Source organism: Mesoplodon densirostris, chromosome 12 (genome assembly GCF_025265405.1).
Source record: "Mesoplodon densirostris isolate mMesDen1 chromosome 12, mMesDen1 primary haplotype, whole genome shotgun sequence".
NCBI classification, from domain to species: Eukaryota; Metazoa; Chordata; class Mammalia; order Artiodactyla; family Ziphiidae; genus Mesoplodon; species Mesoplodon densirostris.
The window spans coordinates 13,877,550-13,902,570 of NC_082672.1; the positions used below are offsets into that span (position 1 = coordinate 13,877,550).

General features: G+C 38.0%; 1 protein-coding gene across 1 annotated transcript in view; it reads left to right on the plus strand.

Moving 5' to 3' along the window:
• The first annotated feature begins 3,559 nt into the window (after positions 1-3,559).
• Positions 3,560-25,021, plus strand: part of RGS17 (regulator of G protein signaling 17) — a 28,594-nt gene continuing 7,132 nt past the window's right edge. Inside the window, exons 1-3 of the mRNA XM_060114353.1 lie at positions 3,560-3,696; positions 20,838-20,927; positions 22,633-22,867. Coding sequence (XP_059970336.1) covers positions 3,578-3,696; positions 20,838-20,927; positions 22,633-22,867 — 444 coding nt within the window. The 5' untranslated portion in view covers positions 3,560-3,577. The remainder of the gene's footprint in view (positions 3,697-20,837; positions 20,928-22,632; positions 22,868-25,021) is intronic.

Below are 25,021 nucleotides of genomic sequence, written 5' to 3' on the forward strand. Positions count from 1 at the left end.
TGATATTGAACATCATTTCATGTGCCTATTGGCCATTTGTATGTCTTCTTTGGAGAACTGCTTATTTAGGTCTTCTGCCCATTTTTCGATTGGGTTGTTTGTTTTTTTGTTGTTTAGTTGTATGAGCTGTTTGTATATTTTGGAAGTTAAGCTCTTGTTGGTCACATTGTTTGCAAATATTTCCTCCCATTCTGTAGGTTGTCTTTTCGTTTTGGTTATGGTTTCCTTTGCTGTGCAAAAGTTTATAAGTTTGATTAGGTCCCATTTGTTCATTTTTGTGTTTATTTCTATTGCCTTGGGAGACTGACCTAAGAAAACATTGTTATGATTTATGTCAGAGAATGTTTTGACTATGTTCTCTTCCAGGAGCTTTATGGTGTCCTGTCTTCTATCTAAGTCTTTAAGCCATTTAGTTTTATTTCTGTGTATAGTGTGAGAGTGTTCTAACTTCATTGATTTACATGCAGCTGTCCAGCTTTCCCACCATCACTTGGTGAAGAGACTATCTTGTCTCCATTATATATTCTTGCCTTCTTTGTTGAAGATTAATTGACCTTAGGTGTGTGGCTTTATTTCTGGGCTCTCTATTCTGTTCCATTGATCCATATGTCTGTTTGTGTGCCAGTGCCATACTATTTGGATTACTGTAGCTTTGTAGTATTGTCTGAAGTCTGGGAGGGTTATGCCTCCAGCTTTGTTCTTTTTCCTCAGGACTGCTTTGGCAATTCTAGGTCTTTTGTGATTCCATATATATTTTAGGATTATTTGTTTTAGTTCTGTGAAAAATGTCGTGGGCAATTTGATAGAGATCACATTAAATCTATAGATTGCTTTGGGTAGTATGACCAGTTTAAGAATATTAATTCTTCCAATCCAAGATCATGGGATAGTTTTCCATTTCTTTAAATCATCTTCAGTTTCCTTTATCAATGTTTTATAGTTCTCAGCATATAAGTCTTTCACCTACTTGGTCAGATTTATTCCTAAGTATTTTATTTTATTTTTTTTTTGCTCTGATTTTAAAAGGGATTGTTTTTTACTTTCTCTTTCTGATATTTCACTGTTAGTGTAAAGAAATGCAACAGATTTCTGTGTGTTAATCTTGTATCCTGATACCTTGCTGAATTCATTTATTAGTTCTAGTATTTTTTGTGTGGAGTCTTTAGGGTTTTCTATACATAGTATCATGTCATCTGCATTATAATGATAATTTTATCTCTTCCCTTCCAGTCTGGATAACTTTTATTTATTTTTCTTGTCTGACTGCTGCACTATTCTTCTGTCAGTACTTGTTACTCCTCTGTGGGTAATTCAGCTTATATCTTTATTTTGGAGTTCTGTGATTCTATTTTTATGCATATATGTGTTGATTTACTTTTATTTTATAAATCCTGCTGAGCATGTGGTATGCTCTTTCAATGTAAGGCTTTTGTTTTTTCCTTCCAATTCTGGAAAGTTTCCAGCCAGATTCCTTGAAAATACTTCCCGTTAATATTCTCTGTTAATACTCTACTGATGATGAAAATCTTGTTGGACACATAGGGGAGTCTTTCAATGTTACTACTATGCTTGTCTCAATTCCCTTTTTAATGTTTCATCTTTTTATCTCTTTTTGCTTGATTCTGGATACAGTCCTTGACACTTATTCTCCTGGGGGTAGCTTTGGGAAATTATTATTCCATCTGAATCTTTTTAATGGCTATGTGTTTTGTTTCTATATTTTCCATTTTTCATTCTGTCTATTCTTGTTTCATTTTTGCCTATATTTGTTCTTATAATTTCTTGTTCTCTTATATGAACAGTTTTTTCCTTTATCACATTGTTTATATTAAACATGTTTATTACACTAATTTTGGATGATTCTGTTATTTGCATTTGCTCAGGAGTATATTCATTTCATGATTGTTGAGTTGGTTTTCTGTTTTTAGTGTTAATTGCATTTTTTGATTTCAGGCAACAAACTAAGAGGTGTATTTCTCACTCTCACTCTTTATAATGCTTCTCAGTTGTCTCCACTAGTCCCCCAAGACCTTCAGTCCCAAAGTAGCTCTTTCATTGGCATCTCAGGATTTCCTCCCATCCAGGAATGGCTTTGGAGACATCCTTGGCCCAGTCACAGAACCTGTGGGCTGTTTGGCTTAGGTCAGGTTTCATTGGCTCTCTATGCATCCTCTCTCTCCTGAAGCTAGGTACCATAGATGGTACAGATAGTTTTTTTAGCATCTTTTTATGAGTGGCAGAAACCCAGCTGCTGATTTTATTCAGGTAAAACTCTGGTCTGAACTCTGGTCTCCCACTACTCATGGTGGGGCATTTTGTACCCCACTAGAGTTTGGAACCTTTGAAACTTTCTGTTCCCATACCTGAATTACAAAATGACTGTGACTTTACCCCCATTTATCTACCATTGTGGTTTTCTCATCTGTTTCTGGTCTACAGAGATGTTTATCTTATTTTTAAGAATACAGTATTTTTTTTAAAGTATCTATCATTGTATTCAGAACTGAAAATGTATTTTTTAAAGCATGAGCTCACAATGCCAAAAAAGCCCAAAGTACTTTATGTTTTTAACAAGTATTGTTCTCAGTCACACATATGACAATATATATGTGTGATTTACATACACTGCGTATTTGTGAAAATATTATTCAGTAGAATTCATTTCTTTTTCTAAAAGTTCATGCTAAATTTTATATTAGTCTACTAAATAAAACCTTATTTTCTTATCATCAACTAACTCCTAGATCAGTGTTGGTCTTTTAAATCTGTAGCAACTCACTTGGCTGCATTTGTAAAGTCACAGGTAGGGCAGCCTGCACCTCAGTATTTTTCTTATCTGCCATGATATATAAATTCCACCAAAATGATTCTCCTGGATTTGATAAATTTTTAGTCTTTCCACGGTTATCTACTAAATGAAAATAAATTTTGAGCAGTGCAGGACAGGGAGGTGATGCCTTTGCTACAGGGACACCTAACACAGAGTAAGCCATATTATCAAGAGAAGGCCCCTGGACGGTGAGCCAGAGTACCAAAAAGGAGACTGTATGTTTTAAAAGGAGATGAGAGAGGACCAAAAGCAAACTGTTCTTCACCATGTTATAGAGCTAGAAACCTTGCAGCAATGATTTGTAAAGCTCAAATAACTGTATTGTAAATAATAGCAGAGAAACGAGTTATTCATACCCCCATAACCATTTAAAGGTGTTCATAAAGGCAAGCAGGTGTAATCATCCTTGAGTACAGAAGGAAGTTAAAAATAAATTTTCAAACCTTATCATATTTACCTTACCAACTGATTCTGATTACGTGGCAACACTTACCAAGATTGTATGTAGCAGATAATGGTAGAAGTTTGTTCCCAAAGTTTTTAGAATATTCGCCTTAAAAAATTTCTGGGGAATTTTCAACTTGACTACTAAAGTTTATTCATTTTTACCTTTTCTCAAACTATCTTTTCCTGACCCCTCAATTAAATTATGCTTCCTTCAGCATAGGCGACTTACCCTTATCATAATTTTTTCAGACCTTATGTTTTCTCTCTTCTTTCAGCCAATTGGGCACTGCAGTAGCTGAAATGCGAAAAAGGCAGCAGTCACAGAATGAAGAAACACCTGCTGTGTCTCAAGCACCTGGAAACCAGAGGCCCAACAATACGTGTTGCTTTTGTTGGTGCTGTTGTTGCAGCTGCTCCTGGTATGTCTTCTTATCTGTGTGATACCACACCTGAGCTGGGTCATAACTGGCGTGAACATGCACGTCAGCTCTTGGGACCATAGAAACTTCTCAATCTATCTTTTTTTCTTCCTTTACAAGTAGGAATTGCTGGAAATGATCATTGGTTTAATGCACACATTTCCATAAGCAAAATATAGTATTTCCTCAAAATCTACAATGAAATTGGTAGTAAGGTAAAGAATGAAAAAATGTTTTATATCATGGTTTTCTCCACCCGTGCTTCTTAAGGGTATGGATAAAAATAAGATTATGGCTATATATTTACTGAACAGTAAACAACATTCTCCCATGTTACAGAAGATGCAAGAACACTAAGATAATATCTAGTAGTATTGTATGTAGTATTCAGGGTAGTGTTTTAGTTCTCTGCTATTCCATGTGGTGTTGATTGTTCTGTCACAGAGTTGGGTGGCAACTTCAACCATAGACTCCTGAAAAGGACAGAAAAAGAAGTGCCACAGACTCATGTCCACAGATCTAAAAGGCCAGGGGCTATGATGGGTATGAAGGTCAAGTCAGTTCATTAAAAATTCTGAACTTAGAGCCAGAGAACCTGCTTTCCATTGCGGTTTTGTCACTGACAGGCTCTGGAACATCAGACAAAGTTGTAATCTCTGTTTTTTGGTTTTCTCACCGGCAAAGTGATGAAGAGTCAGACAAGTTGGTTTTCAAGGTCTTATCTCATACTAAATGTCCATGGTTCAGGCACCTTAGAAAACCTGCTTTAGTTCCAAATTCCCAAAGTCTTCAAATAAGAAAATCAGTGAGACCCAGAGTCCTGAGATTTACAAAGATGAGATTCCTCGGGAGGGGAGCGGGGGGATGTTAGACTTAATGGAATTTCCATAGAACCACACGTTTCAGGGTACTGTAAGATCCAATCCACAGGTGGATCTTTTGGGTTAGCAGTGGTCTCCTGGATCTCCATGACCTGTTTCAAAACCCTAAAGAAAGGGCCAGATGCTTGAGTCATCTTCTCACACATGATCCCTACAGTTTCTCAATGTCCATATTATGATGGTTGGTGCTATGATATAGTGGCATAATGTTCTCTCACAGTGGCCAAAAGAGAAGATGAAATATGTAATGCTCCAGTGGCAGCCTTGGTGTTGAACAAGCTCTGAGCTCTCTAGGAAACTTCATTTCCAGAAAAACCATCCGATATTGTAGCAATCTGGAACGTTTAAAGTAGTTTTTATAAATATCAAAATTGCTTCCCAGTTGATGATTCTTTTTTGGGGAAAGTCATGTACGATTCCTTTTTCTTTCATTCTTAAGCCTCAAATTCAGCATTTCAGATGGAGGCAACAGAGTACTAGAGGAGAGAACTATTTCAATGCAACTGTGTAATATTTTTCTCTCTCATTCCTCAAGAGATCAGCTAGCTCTGGTTTTAATCTGTGAAATACAGGGTAGTGACTTAATATGGTGGTTCTGAAGTCAGACTGCCTGGGTTCAAACTCTTCATCTTTCACTATTTGTTTGACCTTCAGCAAGTTGCTTAGTGTCTGCAGATTCCTCATCTATCAAATGACAGTAATAAGAATCCCTACCTCATAAGATTGCTTTAAACATTAAATGAAGTAAAACACATACAAGCTGAGAACAGTGCCTGACCCATAGTACGCATTTAATAAGAGTTAGTTACTGGGCTATGGAACACTTCATATTGGGAAAATAAAATCTCTTTAAAGAAGATATGGCTTCAAATCATGTATATTTTTTTAAAAAGATCAGCTTGTAGATACAATACAAAAAATTATCTTGGAAAGGAAAACTATTTTATTTTAAAGTTCATATGAAACATCGCAAATATATTGTTACATCGTGTTGAGGATTATATTTCTATTTCTCACTTGCTCTACACCATGTTCCAGTAATTAGTATATAATTTTGTTTGCCTGCAAAAACTTATTTCTGAATTGCTTCAGGATTAAAACACCAAGCACTGAAGTTTTTTTGTGCAATATCTGCTGTCAGACAGATGTGTAGGGAGATTTGCTTTTATCTGTCCTACAGATATTTAGCAAGACTTGCTTTTATTAATTCTTAAAGTGCACATTAAATAAAAAAATAGTCAACGTGAGCTTGTGAGCATCAGATTGTCACAGAACACAAACTATGGATGGAGAACAAAACAGCTTTTGGAAGCTGCATTAACTCTCCACACTTCTAGGGCGACAGGTATTTGGACCCTAAACACATGGTGCCTTGGATGCATGTTCTATTAGTTCTAGACGAGAGAGTATTGTTAAGAACTATGTTTGCTAATAATGAGTCATGGACACTCAAGTCCAGGCCATAAAATGCAGTCTGTAAACGTATGCCTTCTTTACATGATAAATAATAGTTAAGGTAATTTCTAATGTAAGCAACTATTTTAAAAAACAAGAATGAAAGTTAAATTACGTTTTAATTGTAACTCTGTTATCTCAGTATAAATGGAGATGTCCTTTACACATGCATTTTTAGAGTATCATAATTTTTGCATTTTGAGTTTAGGGAAAAAATATTGTAAAGTTTTACTAGAGTGGAAAAAAAAAAGAAAGAAAGCAACGTTCTTCAAATTTTCCAGGCTAGGGAAAAGGAGTATAACAAAAAGAAACACTAGAAAAATGTAATTTAGGGACAAAAAGTTAGAAATAAAAGTATGAAGTAACTGTCATTCGTAAATAGGAATAGTTGCCATGTAGCTATTTTACCTCCTTTTAAGGAAATAGAGTGCTAAGAAAATAAATTTCTATATCTAGTAATAAATATAAATACCTCACTCAAGCCTCACATTATGGGTTTTTAAAACAACTTAGTGTTTTCCCAAATTTGCATTTCTCATTCATATTTCATCATCAGCTCCTCTCTCGTGTTTAAATTTATTCCTGCCTTTATAAAATTACCACTATGCTTTATTTTGGGTGGTGATACAGAGCATAAATACATAACTGCTGAATAGTTCCACAGTGTCCTTCAAAAATCTCAAAAGTTAGGGTTACTTCACGATGTCCTCTGTCCCTGTCAAGGAACCACTTCCTTCCCCAAATCCATTTATCTCCCTTTTCTCCCCAGAGCCCTCCATTTCAAAAAGAGAAAGCAAAGGAATGAGGTTTAGACCATAACCTGTTACACAAATAAGTCATGGATGCCCGAGTCTTGGCCATCAAGCAGACAGTCTGTAAACTTGCAAGCCCTTCTACACATGGGACAAAGCTGTTCCCAACCAGGAGAGCTTTGTCAAGATCACGTGTCTAGAGATTCAGAATTGTCAAAACAATGTTCCCCTTATATCAGGATTCAAAGAGAATGACCTGCCTTTTCAGGTCGTTAACCCTCTTCCCTTTTCTTTATGAGAAAGAAACCTTTTAAAGATGTGGGATCCTTGCAAAACTGCCGACAGTGTGAATCCATGAGGTAGTTTCACACTGTGAAAATGTGTGGGAAACCAGAAATTGCGTTGTGCTCACAAAACAAGGTGCCACAAAAAGGAGGTAGAAAGGGAGAGCTTCCAAAGTGCATTGCGAGCTTAAACCTAATTTCCAAATTGTCCCATGAACCCTCCTCTCCTAACACCAGAGGTTAAACTAAAATAACCCAGAGTATTTTTTTCAAGGAAATCTCTAGGTGCTAATCCACTTCTGCTTTAATTCCTCATTGCTCCCGGGGGTGTCCTAGCAAGCAAAACAGATTGCTATGTTTACTTATAAAAAATGACAACTCAACAGACTTCAGATACCATGACTCCAAAACATTCCATTGGCTTCTCATGTTGCTGCATGGTGGTGAGGGGATCACTTGGGTGGGGCAGCCTTAGGCTCCCCACCTGCAGTTTCCGAGGAATGGTTCTCTCTTTTGCTACTTTACTTACTAGATTAGTGTATAAGCTTTTGTTTGGAAAAAAAAATGTCCTCACTTGATGTTCAGAAAACTCTGTGTCTCATTTTACACATAAGGCAACTGAAGACTTGCCTACTGTCACTAAGCTCATTAACTACAGAAGTGGGACTAAAATGCAAGTCTCTTAACATCCCAGTCCATTGTTTTGTCCATTTTAAGAGAACACTTCCAAACTTTTCATTTCCAGGATGGATATGAACTGTTTCCAAAGCTTTTTACTTTGCAAACTCTTCAAGAATTATATTAAGTAACACTCTTCAAATGAAATTCACAATCCCATGCACTACTATGTATTGCCTACAAGATTTCGTCCACTGCATCGGATGGTCTCCATTCTTCTCGGGAGAAATTGGCCAGAACATTAGTACATTAAATAGTCCTGTGAAAGCTAAAATTATCTCCCTTTTGACACGTTAGTTTCCAGACCACGGAAGAGATCTGACTAAGTAAACTTTAAGCACTTCACAAACATACTTTTGGTTGCCCCTCCCTCCATTTTTAACAAGTACCACAGCCTCTATAATTCAAAACAGTGCGAAAATAATGTCCTATTTTATCCTCACACTGTCACACTTTAGCTCTTTGCTAGTGGAAACACTAAAACGCATGCTTTAAAAGCCAAAGGATATTTTTTGAAAGGTAAAACAAAATCCGCGTCTGCTCCATGGTAAAGAAACCACCCCCTGGAAATAAATCTGCTCACACATGCAAGTTGAATCATTTCATCTAAGGCACCAGTGAAGAAGCAGTCTTTTCTCTAGCTGTCACCCTCAGAGACCTGATTCATCTCACATGGGAGCACAACTTATCTGCATAGGATTTCCAAACCAGACCATCAAAAATATCACTTACAAAGAATTCTAGTTTTGAAAACTCTATCTCACCATGTCATAGGTAAAAATTTTCAGTAGTTTCTATAACTTACACAAACTTTTAAATGCACACAATCAGAAGACATGTACCAAAATGAACCCAGGTTTCCCAGGCCATAGACACAAAACCAAAAAGTGGACGTTGGCACAATGGACCATCTCTGTGTCATGCACTTGTTTATTCACTCCTTTACAGCTGATTGAATGTTAATTATTTCCTGGTACTGTTGATGTCATTGGCTTTCACCAGATTCTCCCTGCCTCTACATTGACAGGCAACAAATGCTCAGTAAGCAACTGAACATGGACATGAACATTTTGTTTACTCCCCAGGTCACCCTCCAGAAAAGTTTAAGATTCAAGCTGCCTCTGCCAATAGAATGCCTTGACCCTTTTCCAAGGAAGGCACACCATTCTTCTTTTTTTTTAAATTTTATTGGAGTAGAGTTGATTTACAACGTTGTGTTAGTTTAAGGTGTACAGTATAGTGATCCAGTTATACATATACATATACTCATTCTTTTTCAGATTCTTTTCCCATTTAGGTTATTACAGAATACTGAGTAGAGTTCTCTGTGCTCTACAGTAAGTCCTTGTTGGTTATCTGTTTTATATATTGTAGTGTTTGTATGTTCATCCCAAGCTCCTAATTTATCCCTCCCCACTATGTTCCCCCTTTGGTAACACTAAGTTTATTTTCAAAATCTGTATGTTTCTGTTTTGTAAATAAGTTCATTTATATCATTTATTTTAAAATTAGTTTCCACAAATGAGTACTATCATATAATACTTGTCTTTCTCTGACTTACTTCACTTAGTATGATAATCTCTAGGTCCATTCATGTTGCTGCAAATGGCATTATTTCATTCTTTTTTATGGCTGAGTAATATTCCATTGTAGATATGAACCACATCTTCTTTATCCCTTCCTTTTTGACTCTGTTTACTGTAAATGTACATTTTTTTCTGAGTGTCACATTGCAGTGCTTAGACATCAATGGAAAAATGGATGTGAAGAAAACAAAATACTAGATGAAAATATTATACCCAATTTTATTTAAGAGAGTAGAAAGAACCAAAACAGAATGGAGAAAGAAGATTAAATTAATTCCAGCTAGAAGAAAGCAAGAGCCAGCCCCCGCCTGGCCCTGTGGTGGGTGGAGAGGAGCTGCCTCGGAGAGACGGAGTGCCAGGTGGGGCGGGGAGAGGACGTGGGCCTTACCAGGTCGAGATGTAGGAGAGTTCTGACGTGGAAAGGGCGTTCCAAAGAAAACAAAGATGGGTCCTCAGGAGAGGATGGTGAGAGGAGCCTCACTCTGTGAAGAAGCCCAGAATTCTAAAGAGACAGGAGGAAACAGACTGTAGGTGAAGAGACTGGGTAGCACGTCCAAGAACAGCACTTGGCACCGAGACTTGAGTCCCATCCACGGGCCCACGTACCCCAGTTGGCTTCAAGTCATTTCAGGGTCAGATCCAGGGAGGATCCCTCAGGCTCGGCTGACTCACTGTATGTCGTGGTGGGGTGGGTGAGGGCCATCTGGGTCTCAAAGGGCAGGATGTGGTGGAGCTTCTCAGTGACCTTGGCAATGGGCCGATGCTGGTCTTCCCCATGGCCACGCCTCCCTCTGCCCTGGACAAGGCTGCACACTTGGGGGGCCGGTCTGACACCCAACTCACTGTGCTGGTTTTCATACTAGTGACTCTCCTTCTGTTTGACATGCGTTTTTGTTTTCTAGGTGAAGGTCTTCAGTAAAATTATGTTATATGGATTTTATAGTGGAATTCACAGCCATTCATATCAGTCAGTTGGCACTGGGCCTTTTCCTAAATGTATACTAAAGTTTTAAAATAACTAAAGGTATATTTTGGCTTATAAAATAATATTTGGCACATAGTAGGTGTTTAATTAATAATAAGGTGTTGAATGGTTGATGGAATTTGGATTTTCCAATTGAGACTACTTTATAAAATATGGAAATTTGTATCACAAATTTTGTTTTTCAAAAATTACAGGTATATTCTCCTATCATTAGCATAATGATGTGGCAGCTAATGCATGTTAGGGAACCACCAGATTTCTTCTTATGCACCATGTTCTTCATTCCCCTGTGTGTGTGTGTGTGTGTTAGTAGCAGTACTAGTACTAGTAGTACTAGCAGTTAGTCATAGAGAAAGGCCAGGATTCCAGGAGGGAGTGCTAAAATCTGGTTAGTACTACTGGGATATAAAGTCAAGAAGGACAAAATAGACTAGAGAGACAATGACAAGTAATAAAATGCCTTTTATGGCATATTAAGAAGTTAAGACTTTACACCTTTTTTGGTTATGGGAAGTGACTGAACATGATTAAGTAAGAAGGGGACAAAGTCCATTTTATGTTTGAAGTGTATCCCTGTGGAGACAATGGAAAGTGTGTGGAAGGACAGGACAGAAACAGGAAGCCTGTTAGAAGACTTCTGTGATAGTCTTTGTGAAAGAATCAAGGGGCTCAAAATGAAAGGTGATTAAAAGGAATGGAGAGATTCCAGTTTCAAGAAAAATGAAGTACTGTCAAGAATTTGCAGTAGACGTAAAGGAGAAGGGAAGGATAACGCCATTGCTTTGCTTGAGGGGCCGGGTTGACGGTAAGCCCATCAGATGAGAGAACTCTGGAACAGGAGGTGCTTTAGGCCAGGATAGGATGGTGGGTTGGGCTCGCTCCGTGTGTGGTGCCCAAGGATTAGCTTTGCAAATGATTTTGAAGCTTGCAGGGCATGCCTTGATTAGATATAACAATCAGGGAGTCATCAGCATACAATATACAGGAGATAAAAAGGATGGCCCAGCATGAAGAGCAGTGAGCTACAGGCTGAAACCTCAAATATAAATCCTTAAACCCACTACTGGGTCCTTAAACCCACTACTGGGCATATATCCAGGGAAAACTATAATTCAAAAAGACACATGCACCCCAATGTTCATCGCAGCTCTATTTACAATAGCCAGGACATGGAAGCAACCTAAATGTCCATCAACAGAGGAATGGCTAAAGAAGATATCGTACATATATACAATGGAATATTAGTCAGCCATAAAAAAGGAATGAAATTGGGTCATTTGTAGAGATGTGGATGGACCTAGAGATTGTCATACAGAGTGAAGTAAGTCAGAAAGAGAAAAATAAATATTGTATATTAACGCATATATGTGGAATCTAAAAAAATGGTATAGATGATCTTATTTGCAAAGCAGAAATCGAGACACAGACATAGAGAACAAATGTACAGATGGATACCAAGGGGGAAGCGGGGAGTGGGATGAACTGGGAGATGGGGATTGACATATATACACTATTGATACTAAGTATAAAATATATAACTAATGAGAACCTACTGTATAGCACAGGGAACTCAGTGCTCTGTGGGAGCCTAAATGGGAAGGAAATCCCAAAAAAGAGGGGATATATGTATACATACAGCTGATTCACTTTGCTGTACAGTAGAAACTAACACAATGTTGTAAAGCAATTATACTCCAATAAAAATAAAAATTTTTAAAAAGCCTTTAAAGAGAAAGCAGTGCAGCTCTGCAAACACGGGATGCAGAGACTAGACAGTCTGGGAGATAACATACAAAACACACCACTGGGCTGGCACAGAAGCCCAGACAGTAAAGAGTTTCACACAGAAGGGACTGATGGATGTTGCAAACACACCAAGGAAATCTGATGCAATAAGAATCATAAAACTTCTTGTCATCTGGCCTACTAGGAAGTTACCAGTGAGCTCTGTGAGAATCAAGCATCTCCTTAAGGTGCATGAGGAAGAAGAATTCGGAGAGAAAAGCTGCTGAGTGCAGCCCTTTTCAAAGGCACTGAGACACCCTGGTCTTTGGGGGTGAAGATTCAAGTTGAGGGAAGCCAGTGTTCCCTTTCTGATTTAGTCAAAGCAAAATATTCAATTTCTAAAACAATGTGAAATCCAGCCCTTCTAAATCCTGGCCAAATATATTAGCTATCTGGACAAAGTTTAAGAACTGCCCACCCATCTCAGCCTCTGCAAATCAATAATAATACAAAAACTGAGGTTATGACATTTTGCTACCCCTAACCTATCTATAAAATGTCATAGTTGTGCTACATCTGATTAAAATTAACAATTTTCATCTCTCTCATTGGAACTTTTTTTTTAACATCTTTATTGGAGTATAATTGCTTTACAATGGTGTGTTAGTTTCTGCTGTATAACAAAGTGAATCAGTTATACATACACATATGTTCCCATATCTCTTCCCTCTTGCGTCTCCCTCCCTCCCACCCTCCCTATCCCACCCCTCTAGGTGGTCACAAAGCACCGAGCTGATCTCCCTGTGCTATAAGGCTGCTTCCCACTAGCTATCTATTTTGCGTTTGGTAGTGGAGCTCTTTATTAGTCCTTTTAAGCCTAACTTATTTAGGTCTAGGCCTGGTAGACCTATTAAAATCTGCCTGATGTTTTAGGACATCACTCAAGAATCACTAATTACTTGTCAGATAAGACAATAAAATCCACTTCTAGCAAATATGAAGTTGATTGTATAATAATTCTGCTTCATTGGGTTTTATAAATATTATAATTTTTGATGCTATAAAATTCATATCTTTGTTTCAGATATCAATATACTATATATTAATGTACATTTCATGCCTGGGAGCATGTGCTCCTAAGTAGAAAGCAAATTTCTGCCATTGCTACTTTTATGTATACAGAAACATAGATTATTTAAAAGCACAAAACCCTTTTAATTGACTAATTTCATAAGTAATAGTTGAATAATAACTTCATATGTTTCATTGTAAATAGATGTGGTCTTGTCATATTTAAAGATTATGCACAAATTCTAATAACATGCCTTCCTCATATAAAGCCTACTTTCAAGAGGCAGCACTGGGGAGGGAAGAAAACCACACTGGAATTAGACCTGGATGCATCTCAGTTTCATAACAGATAACTGTGAAACGTTTGGCAAGCTGCTCAAGCTCTCTGAGCTTTAGTTTCTTCATCTGTAAGATGGGATTCAACAACAATTACTTTAGGGTGCAGTTTCTTTCAGGAACCCCTGAATAATCCTTTATTGATAGATATTATTTGCAAGTCTCAGGCTGAAAGGAAATTACCAGACTTTGGCCACTGTATGCTTAGCATGTTCTATTTCCATGTTGTCAGTTAATGTAACAGGACCTGTTTTCTGCATTCGGTATCCCTGGCCCCTTTTCCCCAACTCTCACATGAACCAGCACAGGTATAACTCGGCATTCCCGGAGCATGGACCACACACTCATTGATACACAGAGTGATGTGAGTTCATCATATCCCGGGGTTAAGTCTCCCCACAGATCAGGACTCTTGCCTTCAACCATAGCTGTTCTCAAGGATGCTCCCACCTCAGCCCAAACATACTCACACACACAGTAACTGGAAAATCCCCAGGGAAGAATGAATGGGTGGATGGGTAAGTGACCCTGCCAGCAAGCAGATGTTTTTCTGAGTCAACTGCTAGGGTTTTAACCTTTTCATTGTCCTTTTTATAATAGAGACACAAGTTAACTAAAGCTAGAAGCTTGAGCTCCAACTTAACTGATGCATTTAAAGATCTGGATGATTACATGCCATTTTAATAACAGTGTCTACTAACTAAATAAAAGTCCATTTGGCTTTTCCGCATCCAAGATATTTGCTTTTCCACAAAAGCATCCACTAACTTAATTATGACTTACAGGGAAAATTACAGTGGGTTGAAGGAAGAGCTTAAAATAGGATTTCAGTCAACCTGAGAACTGAAGTAGAGGATTCTACTGATTGGTGTATGTCATAGAAAGTACATCTAAATATTCAAGCCTATAATTCTCTTAATGTTAAGGGGGAAAAAAAAGAAATTCTATATATGCCAAATAGGAGGCTTTGGTTATTTAACTGAACGTCAGCTGACATAGTAGATCCAGATTTTAACCAGGTAATAACTTGTTAAATGCAGTTGGCATTTTAAACCAAATGAATGTCCATGAACTTAAAATACATGGCTTAGAGTTTGAAATAAAAATTTAATACCAATAGAAAAAGGGAGTTTTTGAAACCCATCTTTTCCAACAGAAGCATGTATAGAGGGAAAGTGGTAGCGCAGAGGGCGAGTATGAGAAGACGAAGTGATTTTGTTTTCAGTTTCCATGCAGCAAAAGAAGCAATTAACGTTTACATACAACCCAAACTGGGATTGAAATTGTTTGGAGAATCCACTTTCACAGTGGCTCTTTGAAAACATTTTAAATAACAAAAAAAATTTCCTGCCTGTTGGTCGTTAAAAACCTTTTCTAATTAATTTGTTCTAAGAATGTATCACCCAAGATCTATATTACTCCAGCAAGAGACATAATTAGAGTTCAAACAGCTAATTATTGGAAAGGATGACTACGATGTTAATAGGATTATACCTGACCCTTTTTTAAGACTGAAGTATTCCTGAATTAAATGATTAGGGCGGGAAGTATCCAGAACAAAAAGGAAAACTGGGCGTAATTATTCACACCTGTCAAGATTAAATTTATCCCTTTTGAGTATATTTCACTCACAGAAAATTTGATGACTCTCTTCAAAGTCCTTAGAAAGATGTAATTATCAAAACCCCATACATATAAGAATAGATTTTTTTTCCAACTTAGAAACTTTTTCAGTTTTATTGAGTTGATTAAAATATTATATTTATAAAGGCAACACAGCCCTCTAGTGGACAGATTTTTAATAGCGGGTTAATTTTACTTCTGATAGGCTTTAAATCTATGAAATAAAAGCTTAAACGAAATGAAACACTTGTTTTATGATATATGATACATGATTATGAAAAATAGGAGGAGTACTTCTAGGGGCAATGTTTTTGGAGACAAGTGTTGTATAGCATTTCCAGACACACATTCCTAACCACCATTCCCATCCTTACACACCCCATTCAAAACCAAGTTGTTCTACCAAAATGTAGAAATGAAAGAGATGAGGTTCAAGACATAGGTTTGATTATAACTGAGTTTTTATATGTCTGAAATTGTAGATCGTATATGGCTACTGTCCCCGCTTCTGCTGCCTTTTTTCTTCCTTTTTAAAAAGTCCTTTCTAAGCAATGCATCAGTGCACCTCTCCTTTCTCTTCTCTCCAAAGTTGTCTTTGCCAGTGGGAGCGAGTTGTATGTCCCAGGGATGCTCTTTGCAGTAACAGCATCTGTTCTGGAGTCATGAGTGGCACCACCTCTTCTTCCCCTTGTCAGGTTTTGTTGTCAAACCTTCTGTAACAGCTCCTTTTCCCCTGGCAATCTCAAGTTCCAGGCAATCAAGAAGTTACTCCTTGCCAATATCTGCTGTATATTCAGTCCTCTGGGCAATACCTCCTGCAGACTGGCAGCTGTGGGGTGATGTTGTTAGAAGGGGCTGTGCCCTCAAGACATGGGTTTGTGATAAGAGGTTTACCCTTTCCAGACATTTAAGAGCAATCCATTTCTCTAAATACCTGAAAGGGTAAAATACCACAATTAATTCTTCTATATCAAGAGAAGAAGCATTGCACAGCGAAAATGAGCATGGAATAAGAAGTCGGAAGGTGTGAGTTCCATTGGTAGGCCTGATATGTTTTAGTTGTGGGTATTGAGTAAGTCAACCTCGGTGACTGCTTTTTCTTAAATCAGATGGGAATGATTAATAACAAAGCCCCTGCTTACCTTACAGGACTGTTGTGAGGAAGAAATGGTAAGGTGTTGTATGCAGAAGTGTTTTATAATAACAGCACGGTGTAAGTTTTTATTCCCTCTAGTTGAAATAAAAAACTCTTTGATAAACTTGGAATTGTCATTTTAATATGCCACCAATTTGCCCTTCCACTGAATTAAGCATGTGTAATAATTTTCCTTTTTGTCACAAGTGTTTAGTCTTTGCTTTCAACCTTGTGTAGTAGGTCACTACCTTCGTCCCCATTATGAATGGGGAAAATAAAGCTTGGAAAACCAAAATCATCATACAGGAGATATCTTTGGGATTTGGAGTCCACTTCATTGTTTTCTTGGCCCATGACATAACCACACCTCACTGACTATTCTAATTTATTGCTTCCGTCCTGAAACATCTGATTTGTCCATTCTGCTCTGCATTGATAGCATGCATTTTTACAGCGCTACACATGATTTTACCCCCTCTGCTTGGAATTCTCCTTGTCTAGGTCTCCATCTGGCAAACACATTTATTTCAACTCTCACTGCAATGCTCTGTGATGCCTATTTAACTGTCAGAACTCCTCAGTTTCAGAGCCTCTGTCTTGTTCATCTTGACTTTCCAACCCAGACACCGTTGCATAAATCAGGTGTCTCATACATATTTGTAAATCGTTGTTGACGCCTAAATACAGCTGTAGTATTATTTTACCATGGTATTTTGACTGAGAAGAATGACACATTTAAAGAATAACTTACCAATTTTTTTGAGAACCTGAAGGAAGTTGATTCCATTTTTGCACTGGGAAATGTGAGGTAGAATTGTTAAATATAAAGGAAAAGCTGATAGTACAATGTGAGAATATTAAAATAATGAATTGCCTTTACCAATGACAGTGGTTCTTTCTTGAGCCTTGATGTCATACTGCATTAAATTTAAGCATCTTATTAATTCCTCAGCTGAGTGTTTGTGTAAAGATATGTGGTTTTGTGATCAGCCTCTACCCCAAAGTTACCATAGCTACTGCAAAGTTTTCATCTTATTTGCAACCATTTCAAGGATTCTCCCTAAGAACCAATTGTTTACTGAAAGTAGACTGTCTTCCAAAGGAAGACATCCAAAGGAAGACACATTCCTAACCTGCAGTCCCCACATAGAGCCATGATGATGAACCAGTAGGTAAGCTCATTAAAGGGCAGTAGGTAATGTTTTCCATACCCCACTGCCCAAACTCCCCTGTAAACAAGCAAAAACTCCACCCACACACAAAGAGGGCATATTTCCTTATTTTCTGAAGTATACCAAATGTATTTCTCTCTTCTCAACGTCACTATTCGAGACAATCTCTAATAAGATTTTATATGCTTATTTTAATATTCTTAGCATAGGCTATTGGCATTTTCTCCCATAAAATATTTCAGCTTTGATCAAGACTCCCACAGTGAGCATTGTATATGCATTCTGTTCTCTTCATGGCTTTACTTGTTTAAAAAGTGGAATTGTTAGTTCAAAATATTACAAGTATTGTAAAAGTGAAAAGGAACACGTCTCTACGTGACCCCTTATATTAAGCTTGATGTTTTCCTTTTAGAGCTTTTCTCCAGCACATATATATATATACATATATATATATATATATATACACATATATATATATACATATATATATATATATATATATGTATATATATATATATATATATATATATCCAGAGCAAATATGTCCTGTATTTTATTACCTTAAATGAACCCACTGTATTACTTAGAGCAGGACCAAGTAAAATTGGGGACAGACATTAGTCATGCCTAAGACATAGATGGCAAACAGTCTGGTACCAAGTCTCCTATCATTTTCTCCATTTCTCTTCATCTTAAAATGGCATTATTTTAATGGTTCTTGATAATGGAAACTTTGAAACCAATTTTTAAAGAACAGTCCTAAAGGACAGTTGATTCAAAAGGACACATCGATTGCTAAAGGTCAGTTTCTTTCTACAGGGCAATGTTGTGTCCAATATTAGATCAAGAAATGGAGGAGATGGTGGACAGTTAGGCACTTACTGAATGTCTAAGTAGTTTTAGTACAAATGTGTGTCCATATTTTACCATCTGTAGAAATCAAAGATATAAACACAACCCAATATTTCATAATGATCACTCGAATATGGTGGCATTTGGGATGTTTGTAAATATCACAGACACAGATGCAAGAGCCAGAATTCGTCTTCAGAAACTTGTGAATCATGTACGTAGATTCCAGATTTGTTGCTCCACAGCAAAGGCACAATGGAGAACACATTTTTTCAAAGATGTTGTGTTTTAAAGTTTTTCAAATAAGGATACCTGCATTGGTGTGGCACGCTCCGTAGGATACTGTGTGGAAATGTAACTGAAACAAATTCTCAAGGAGTTTATTATTTAATCAGCAAAGCAAGCTCATTTTCCAGTCTTTTTATAACCCCTCAGCATGTGTGCACACACACATATGAGCTCGGTGAAGCTTGGCAGAATGAGTACGAATTTCCTATTTAAATGTGATCTTTCTAGGATTTACCCCCCAAGTTGCGTATTTTATACATCTGGCATCATTAGTTTCTCCCAGGAAATTTCACAGAATATTGTCAATGGTGTCTTCCTATCTCCTCCTACCCACTTTCCCATAATTACCGGAAATACATCAAATTCCAGAGAGGCACTCTTACTCAAAGACACTTTGAGAAGTGAATGATGCTCCCCTCCAACACATTCCTAACCTGCAGACACAGTCACAGCTCGGCAGGCAGAGACTCAACCAGTTGTGCTGCTCTCTGAATCCCCTCTCGCTGCTTCCTCGAGGCTCCCCACACTGAAGGCTGAGAGGGGTCTGGAATTGCTGACTACCATGCAGAGTAATCCTCAGTCTTCTGGACATTTGAGTAACAATCAAACTATAGTTTCTGCTTCCCAGAATTCCTTGGGCCATACCACCTTTGTGAGAGGTTCCTCCTTTTCTACACCAATAAATCTGCCATGTTCCCTAGAAACTGGTAGAGGAGAACTTAATTTACTCCCCTCTGACATTTTGTTTTTTTCATCGACGTGTCCTGTTTCTGACTGAAGAATCCTTTCCGCTTCCTATTGAGTTCTCTTTTCTCCAGGTGGTCCAATTTCGCAACTAAATTTTCCATCTAGTCCCACTTTCAGTTGTAGATTGACCCCTTTGCCTTCCCGTCTTTGCTACATCCTCTCCATCCTCACCCTTGCACATGAGAATGAATGAATGAATGAGACATCTCTCCTCTTCCCTTACCGGATGTTCCAGATCAATAATAGCTAACTGTTGGAAGCTTTCGCGCACTAAGCCACAACCATGTTTGGTGCCGCTTTTCTGCATTCACATAAGCACTCTATTGCCTCAGTGCCTATCAGAGAGCATGGTTCATAATAACAACTACAGGGTGGCTCAAGAGAATTGGGTTCAAATTCCAATCATACCGCATATTTAGTGCCTGCCTTTGGGCCAACCTACCAGACAGCTCTGTGCCTCACTTTGCTCATCTGTAAAATGGGGATAGTAAAATTAAAGTAAAGTAAAAGAACAGTGCCTGGCACAAAATAGGTACTAGGAAATAATAGTTTCCATTTCCCTTTGTTGAATAAATAATGAATGAACAACTGGAAGAGACATCATCTAACTTCTTTTGCTCTCTGACAGGCTCTCATGAAGCTTCTCGGCTTCTAGACAGAGAGATCAATTTGCTAATTCAGTAGCCTGGCTTTTCCAAGGCCACTGAGTTATCCTCCCCACCCTGCTTCTTAATATCTGCCCTCAACCTCCTCATCACATTGTCTGCACCTAGAACCCTGAGTGTTTCACCCCACGACGCTGCTCAGCTACAGTTTACCTGAATCAGACAATTCTTATTCTTGTTCTGGGTTACTAAAGCCCATAGGATTATCCTAGCTCCTGTAATCCTGTAGAATTCCCAAACTTATGTCCCAGAGACACAGAGACGCCTCCCACTCAATGCTCTAATATCCAAACCCCAAACCCTCAGAGTGACTGGCTTTTCCCTCTTGAGATGTCGGAGATTTACTTAAAGGGATGAAAGGGCAAAGAAAAAATCAAATATAAATCCTGTCGCTCGAACTTGAGTGGATGGAGGAATGATGACAGAAAACCTGGTCTGCAGAGAAGGGTGATGTGAACTTAGCGAATTCTGTTGTAGACGCTGATACACTTTATCTTTTTAGCAATCAATGGAAAACAAACTATGAATAGAACTAACCAAAAATCAAAATGGCATTACACTAAAGAGTAATGTAATGATATATATCAAATATTAAAGCATATAATCATGTAAGTTATCTCAGAGATTTTAAGTAATTTGAATTATGCAAGGATGAAGTCAGAATGTATAACAGTATCCATTTTTTGAGGTTATGATTTACTTTCTTTTATTAAATAATGACTCTCTTTCCTTTAGTTGACATGGACTTACCCAACATTTAAAAATGGTATTGCTCTTTTTATACTCTAAATACTCTCACATAGTTGAAAATAAAATCCTTCCATGAAATATTTTCCTGGAATTTTTTTCTTTTCTTTAAATAATTGGTTTTCCCTCGACAAAATAAAGTGTTATACTACATTACAGCCTCACTGTTAGGAATGAAGAAAGAGGGGAAAATGCAGGAAGACCCACACATACCACAAAAATGGAGAGTATCCAGGTCCTAGAGGAATGGTGAGTGTGATTCACGTTGTAATTGTGTCTTGCATGTACGTACTGTGAACACCTACCCAATGCTTAAACATAATCTCTTGCTTCCCGGTAACTCCTCAAAATGGTTTTGTGAAATGAATACATACTTAGTCTGGGAGATCTTATTTTGTGATTGCGACTGCTTTTTATCCCTTTTTTTTTTATTAGCTCTGCTAAACTATCAGCTAAACCATTGTTTGAGTTTATCCTTCCCTTTCAAAAAACAATGATTGATACATGAATTAACCTCCCCCCCACAAATTGCCCTAGTTCTCTACTTCCCTTTTCTAAGAATATTTTTAAGTTGTTCTCTTTATAGAAGAGTCTAAAACACACACAAAAAAGATATGGAACCACCTAAGTCAGTGAGAAAGGGCAACCAGCTGCTCCTCAGTCCCATTTACATTGGAAGGGACTCTAATTAAGTATTTTCTCCAAACTGAAAAGTTGAAATGCAGTATCCGCAGAACAGAATTAAAATACAAGCAGATTATTTGTATAATGATAGGTGCTTTCTTTTTCTACTTCTTATGAGAAGGTTTTAATTTTGATGCTTCATAGTAATTTTTCTCTTTTACACTTTTTTTAAACAAATGAGGAAGTTCAGACATCTTGGAATAATAGCAAATCTATACAAAATATTTGGTCAAAAAGGTAAGAAAAAATAAAATGTAAGTATTTTTTGACCAAGCGTATTTTAGGTTGGAAAGTTATTAAACAGATGAATGAATGGCAAAGCAAAATCAGGACCAATTTAACCATAAGAATCTCCAAGCTTCTCTCCTTTACTTCTTTGATGTATAAGCAAAAGAAGTAACAACTGGTGGTTTCTGCAGGAAAGTAGTCGCTGAAAACCTGAATATAGATATCTAAAAAGTCCCTGATGTCATTATAATTGTCCTGGGCTTTTTAATTGTGATAACTCCATTCATAGGTAATAATTCACCCATAATAGTTACCAGAATAATTATTAAAGTTTAGGAAAATATGTGACAAGTGAACACAATGTATTCTTTTTTTTTTTTTTTTTTTTTTTGCTGTACGCGGGCCTCTCACTGCTGTGGCCTCTCCCGTTGCGGAGCACAGGCTCCGGACGCGCAGGCTCAGCGGCCATGGCCCACGGGCCCAGCCGCCCCGCGGCATATGGGATCCTCCCAGACCGGGGCACGAACCCGTATCCCCTGCATCGGCAGGCGGACTCTCAACCACTGCGCCACCAGGGAGGCCTGAACACAATGTATTCTTATTTTTGAGTCAGTGAAAAATAAAAAGACAGTGACCAGAGATGAAAAGAGAAACTGTATCTTATGGCTTGGAAATTAAAATCTACATCAGATGCAAACAAAAAAGTTCAGTTTGCCTTTCAAAGTAATGCATAGGCTTGCAGCAGATTGTTTGGGTTCAAAAATGCCCATAGATTCATTAGGAATCTATGATGACTACGTGCATAGTGTGTGTAGCCCCTTGCTATTTGAACGCTTGACTCCCTAACACATAGCTTGTACCTACACGAATTTTTGTCAAGACCCAGAAATATCTAGCCCAGTCCTGGCAGATGTTTGCCAGGTCAGGCTGGACTGAGTCTCAAAGACCACTAGATGGCAGCAGTTGAATGGCATTTCTATCTGCAGCTCAGCATCCCGGCACCAAAGTTGCTTTTGATAACGGCCCCATTCTGTCTCTGCAGCCAAAACCCCACTTCAGATGAAGTCTTGTCCTGGTCTCAAAATTTTGACAAGATGATGAAGGCCCCGGCAGGAAGAAACCTCTTCAGAGAGTTCCTGCGAACAGAGTACAGTGAAGAGAACCTACTTTTCTGGCTTGCCTGTGAAGACTTAAAGAAAGAGCAGAATAAGAAAGTAATTGAAGAGAAGGCCAGAATGATATACGAAGATTACATTTCTATACTCTCACCAAAAGAGGTAAAAATCTGGAAAATATTGATGTGAGCTTCTTAGACCAAGGATGAACCTAAAAGGACTTCTGTCCAAATTGAGTAATGAATGCATGGGGTGTGGACAAGCTAGAAGGCTTGTCTGGGTGGATAATCTATATTCCATTCTGAGAATCTACCTGAACACGTGTTTCAAGGTTAGGTCTCCCCAGTATGCTTTGATCATTTATCTCTAGCTGAATCATATGATAGTCTACTTGCCTTTCAGAACTACCATTAGGAAGCCTGGTAATACAATTTGCCATGACTTAAAAGTGGAAAAGAAGAACTTACTTTGGGGCAGTGTTTCTCAAAGTGTGATCCCCAGATCACCTGTATAAGAATCACCTGGAGCATTTGTTTGAAAAGCAAATTCGCGAGGCTGACCCAGGACTTCTGAATCTGAATTTTGGGAAATAGAGCCCAGGAATCCATACCTTTAACAAGCTTTCCACATACATACTAGTTTGAAAACCTCTGGTTTAGGGGAAAAAAATGAAAACAAAAGAAACCCTGCCATGTTGATGCTTATGATAGAATTTTTACAGAACTGAAGTATGACCCTTTAGGACCCATTAATATTCTTGGGGGAGAGATGTGTAAGGGCAATCATTTTACTTGTTCTGGTTTTCCTGTTATTATAAGTGCAAGCTATTTTTCCCATTGCTAGAATGTACCTGATAAACAAGGAACCTTTCAAGCAATCGGACTGACACCGTTCCATTAGCTTTCTAAAAATCAGTTTGCTCCTGAGAAACGGTCCCACTACCAGAGTTAACAAGCATTTGGTGAGGGAGGGGCTAAGAGTGCCCCTGGCCTCTGAAGTCCCGAGTGACTGAGTTCCAGCAGGGCTTTTCAGAATTTGAACTTAGAATTTCCTAGAATGCCTTCTCTTCTGCACGCCACCCTCTTGCTGTCTTTTCTGTCTCTCTTAATCCAGTGTGATTTTACCTGTGCATTTAAGTGTTCTGACCTGGTGCTGTCTGCCTCCGGACTTATCCTCCACACCCCTCTCCTGCACGCGGACTTTTATTACATCCCCTAGAGACAGGCATCTGTCTCCTCCAGCATTTGGTGCGGCCCTTACCTTTAAATCTGTAAGATGAGTTTGCATCTGGTCTATCAGCTCTGTGCTTGGGATGCTATATAAGCTATTTCACTTCTAATCAGATATACCTAAGTAATTTTTTAAAGATATATCCATTCGTGCCATTGGTATTCCAGAGTACTCCAATAGCATTGTCTCTGCAAAATGAGAAAGCTTGAATTGGATACACAAAAGGTTGTCTTATTTTTTTATTTCCTGCATTAACATAGAAAAAGTATTCATAGAAACAAGGTGGGGAGGAATTTTTCTATAGCCTCAATACATTTATTACTGATGCCACTTTGTATTTCTAACGCCATTAAAATTCTACATCCTAAAAATACATTCTTCAAGTTTCTGGTCTCTCTAGAACCTCAGCATCTAACCAGTTCTACTTGAATTTTATTAGTATATTAATTTCACCTTCATTTTTTTTTTTTTTTTGTGGTACGCGGGCCTCTCACTGTTGTGGCCTCTCCCGTTGCGGAGCACAGGCTCCGGATGCGCAGGCTCAGCGGCCATGGCTCACGGGCCCAGCCGCTCCGCGGCATATGGGATCCTTCCGGACCGGGGCACGAACCCGTATCCCCTGCATCGGCAGGCGGACTCTCAACCACTGCGCCACCAGGGAGGCCCTCACCTTCATTTTTATTTAATATTGCAATACATGGCAAATATATCAAATAATCCAAATGTGCCCCAAGATGTGCTTCTCTTGTCCATAAGTACACATAATTACAGAGTCTTTGGGAAGATTATCTATCCCATTTCTCTCCCCCAAATATGTAACATGTATCATTTGAAAATGATTATTGTTTAAATTATCTAGTCCATTCCTTTGTACTATATATCCTCTTAAAATGATGACTGTCCCATTTTAAAATGTTAGTAGAAAAAGTGCTCTCTATATTAAGTACATACAATTCCTTTATCTTACAGTCTTCATTTTCTAATTTTAAGTTTTTATGGGAAACACTTCCCCATTGTTCTCACAGCTCTTGATTTTCAGATGTCACTCATTGATGGAGCTTTGTAAAATACTTAATTTTCACAAAA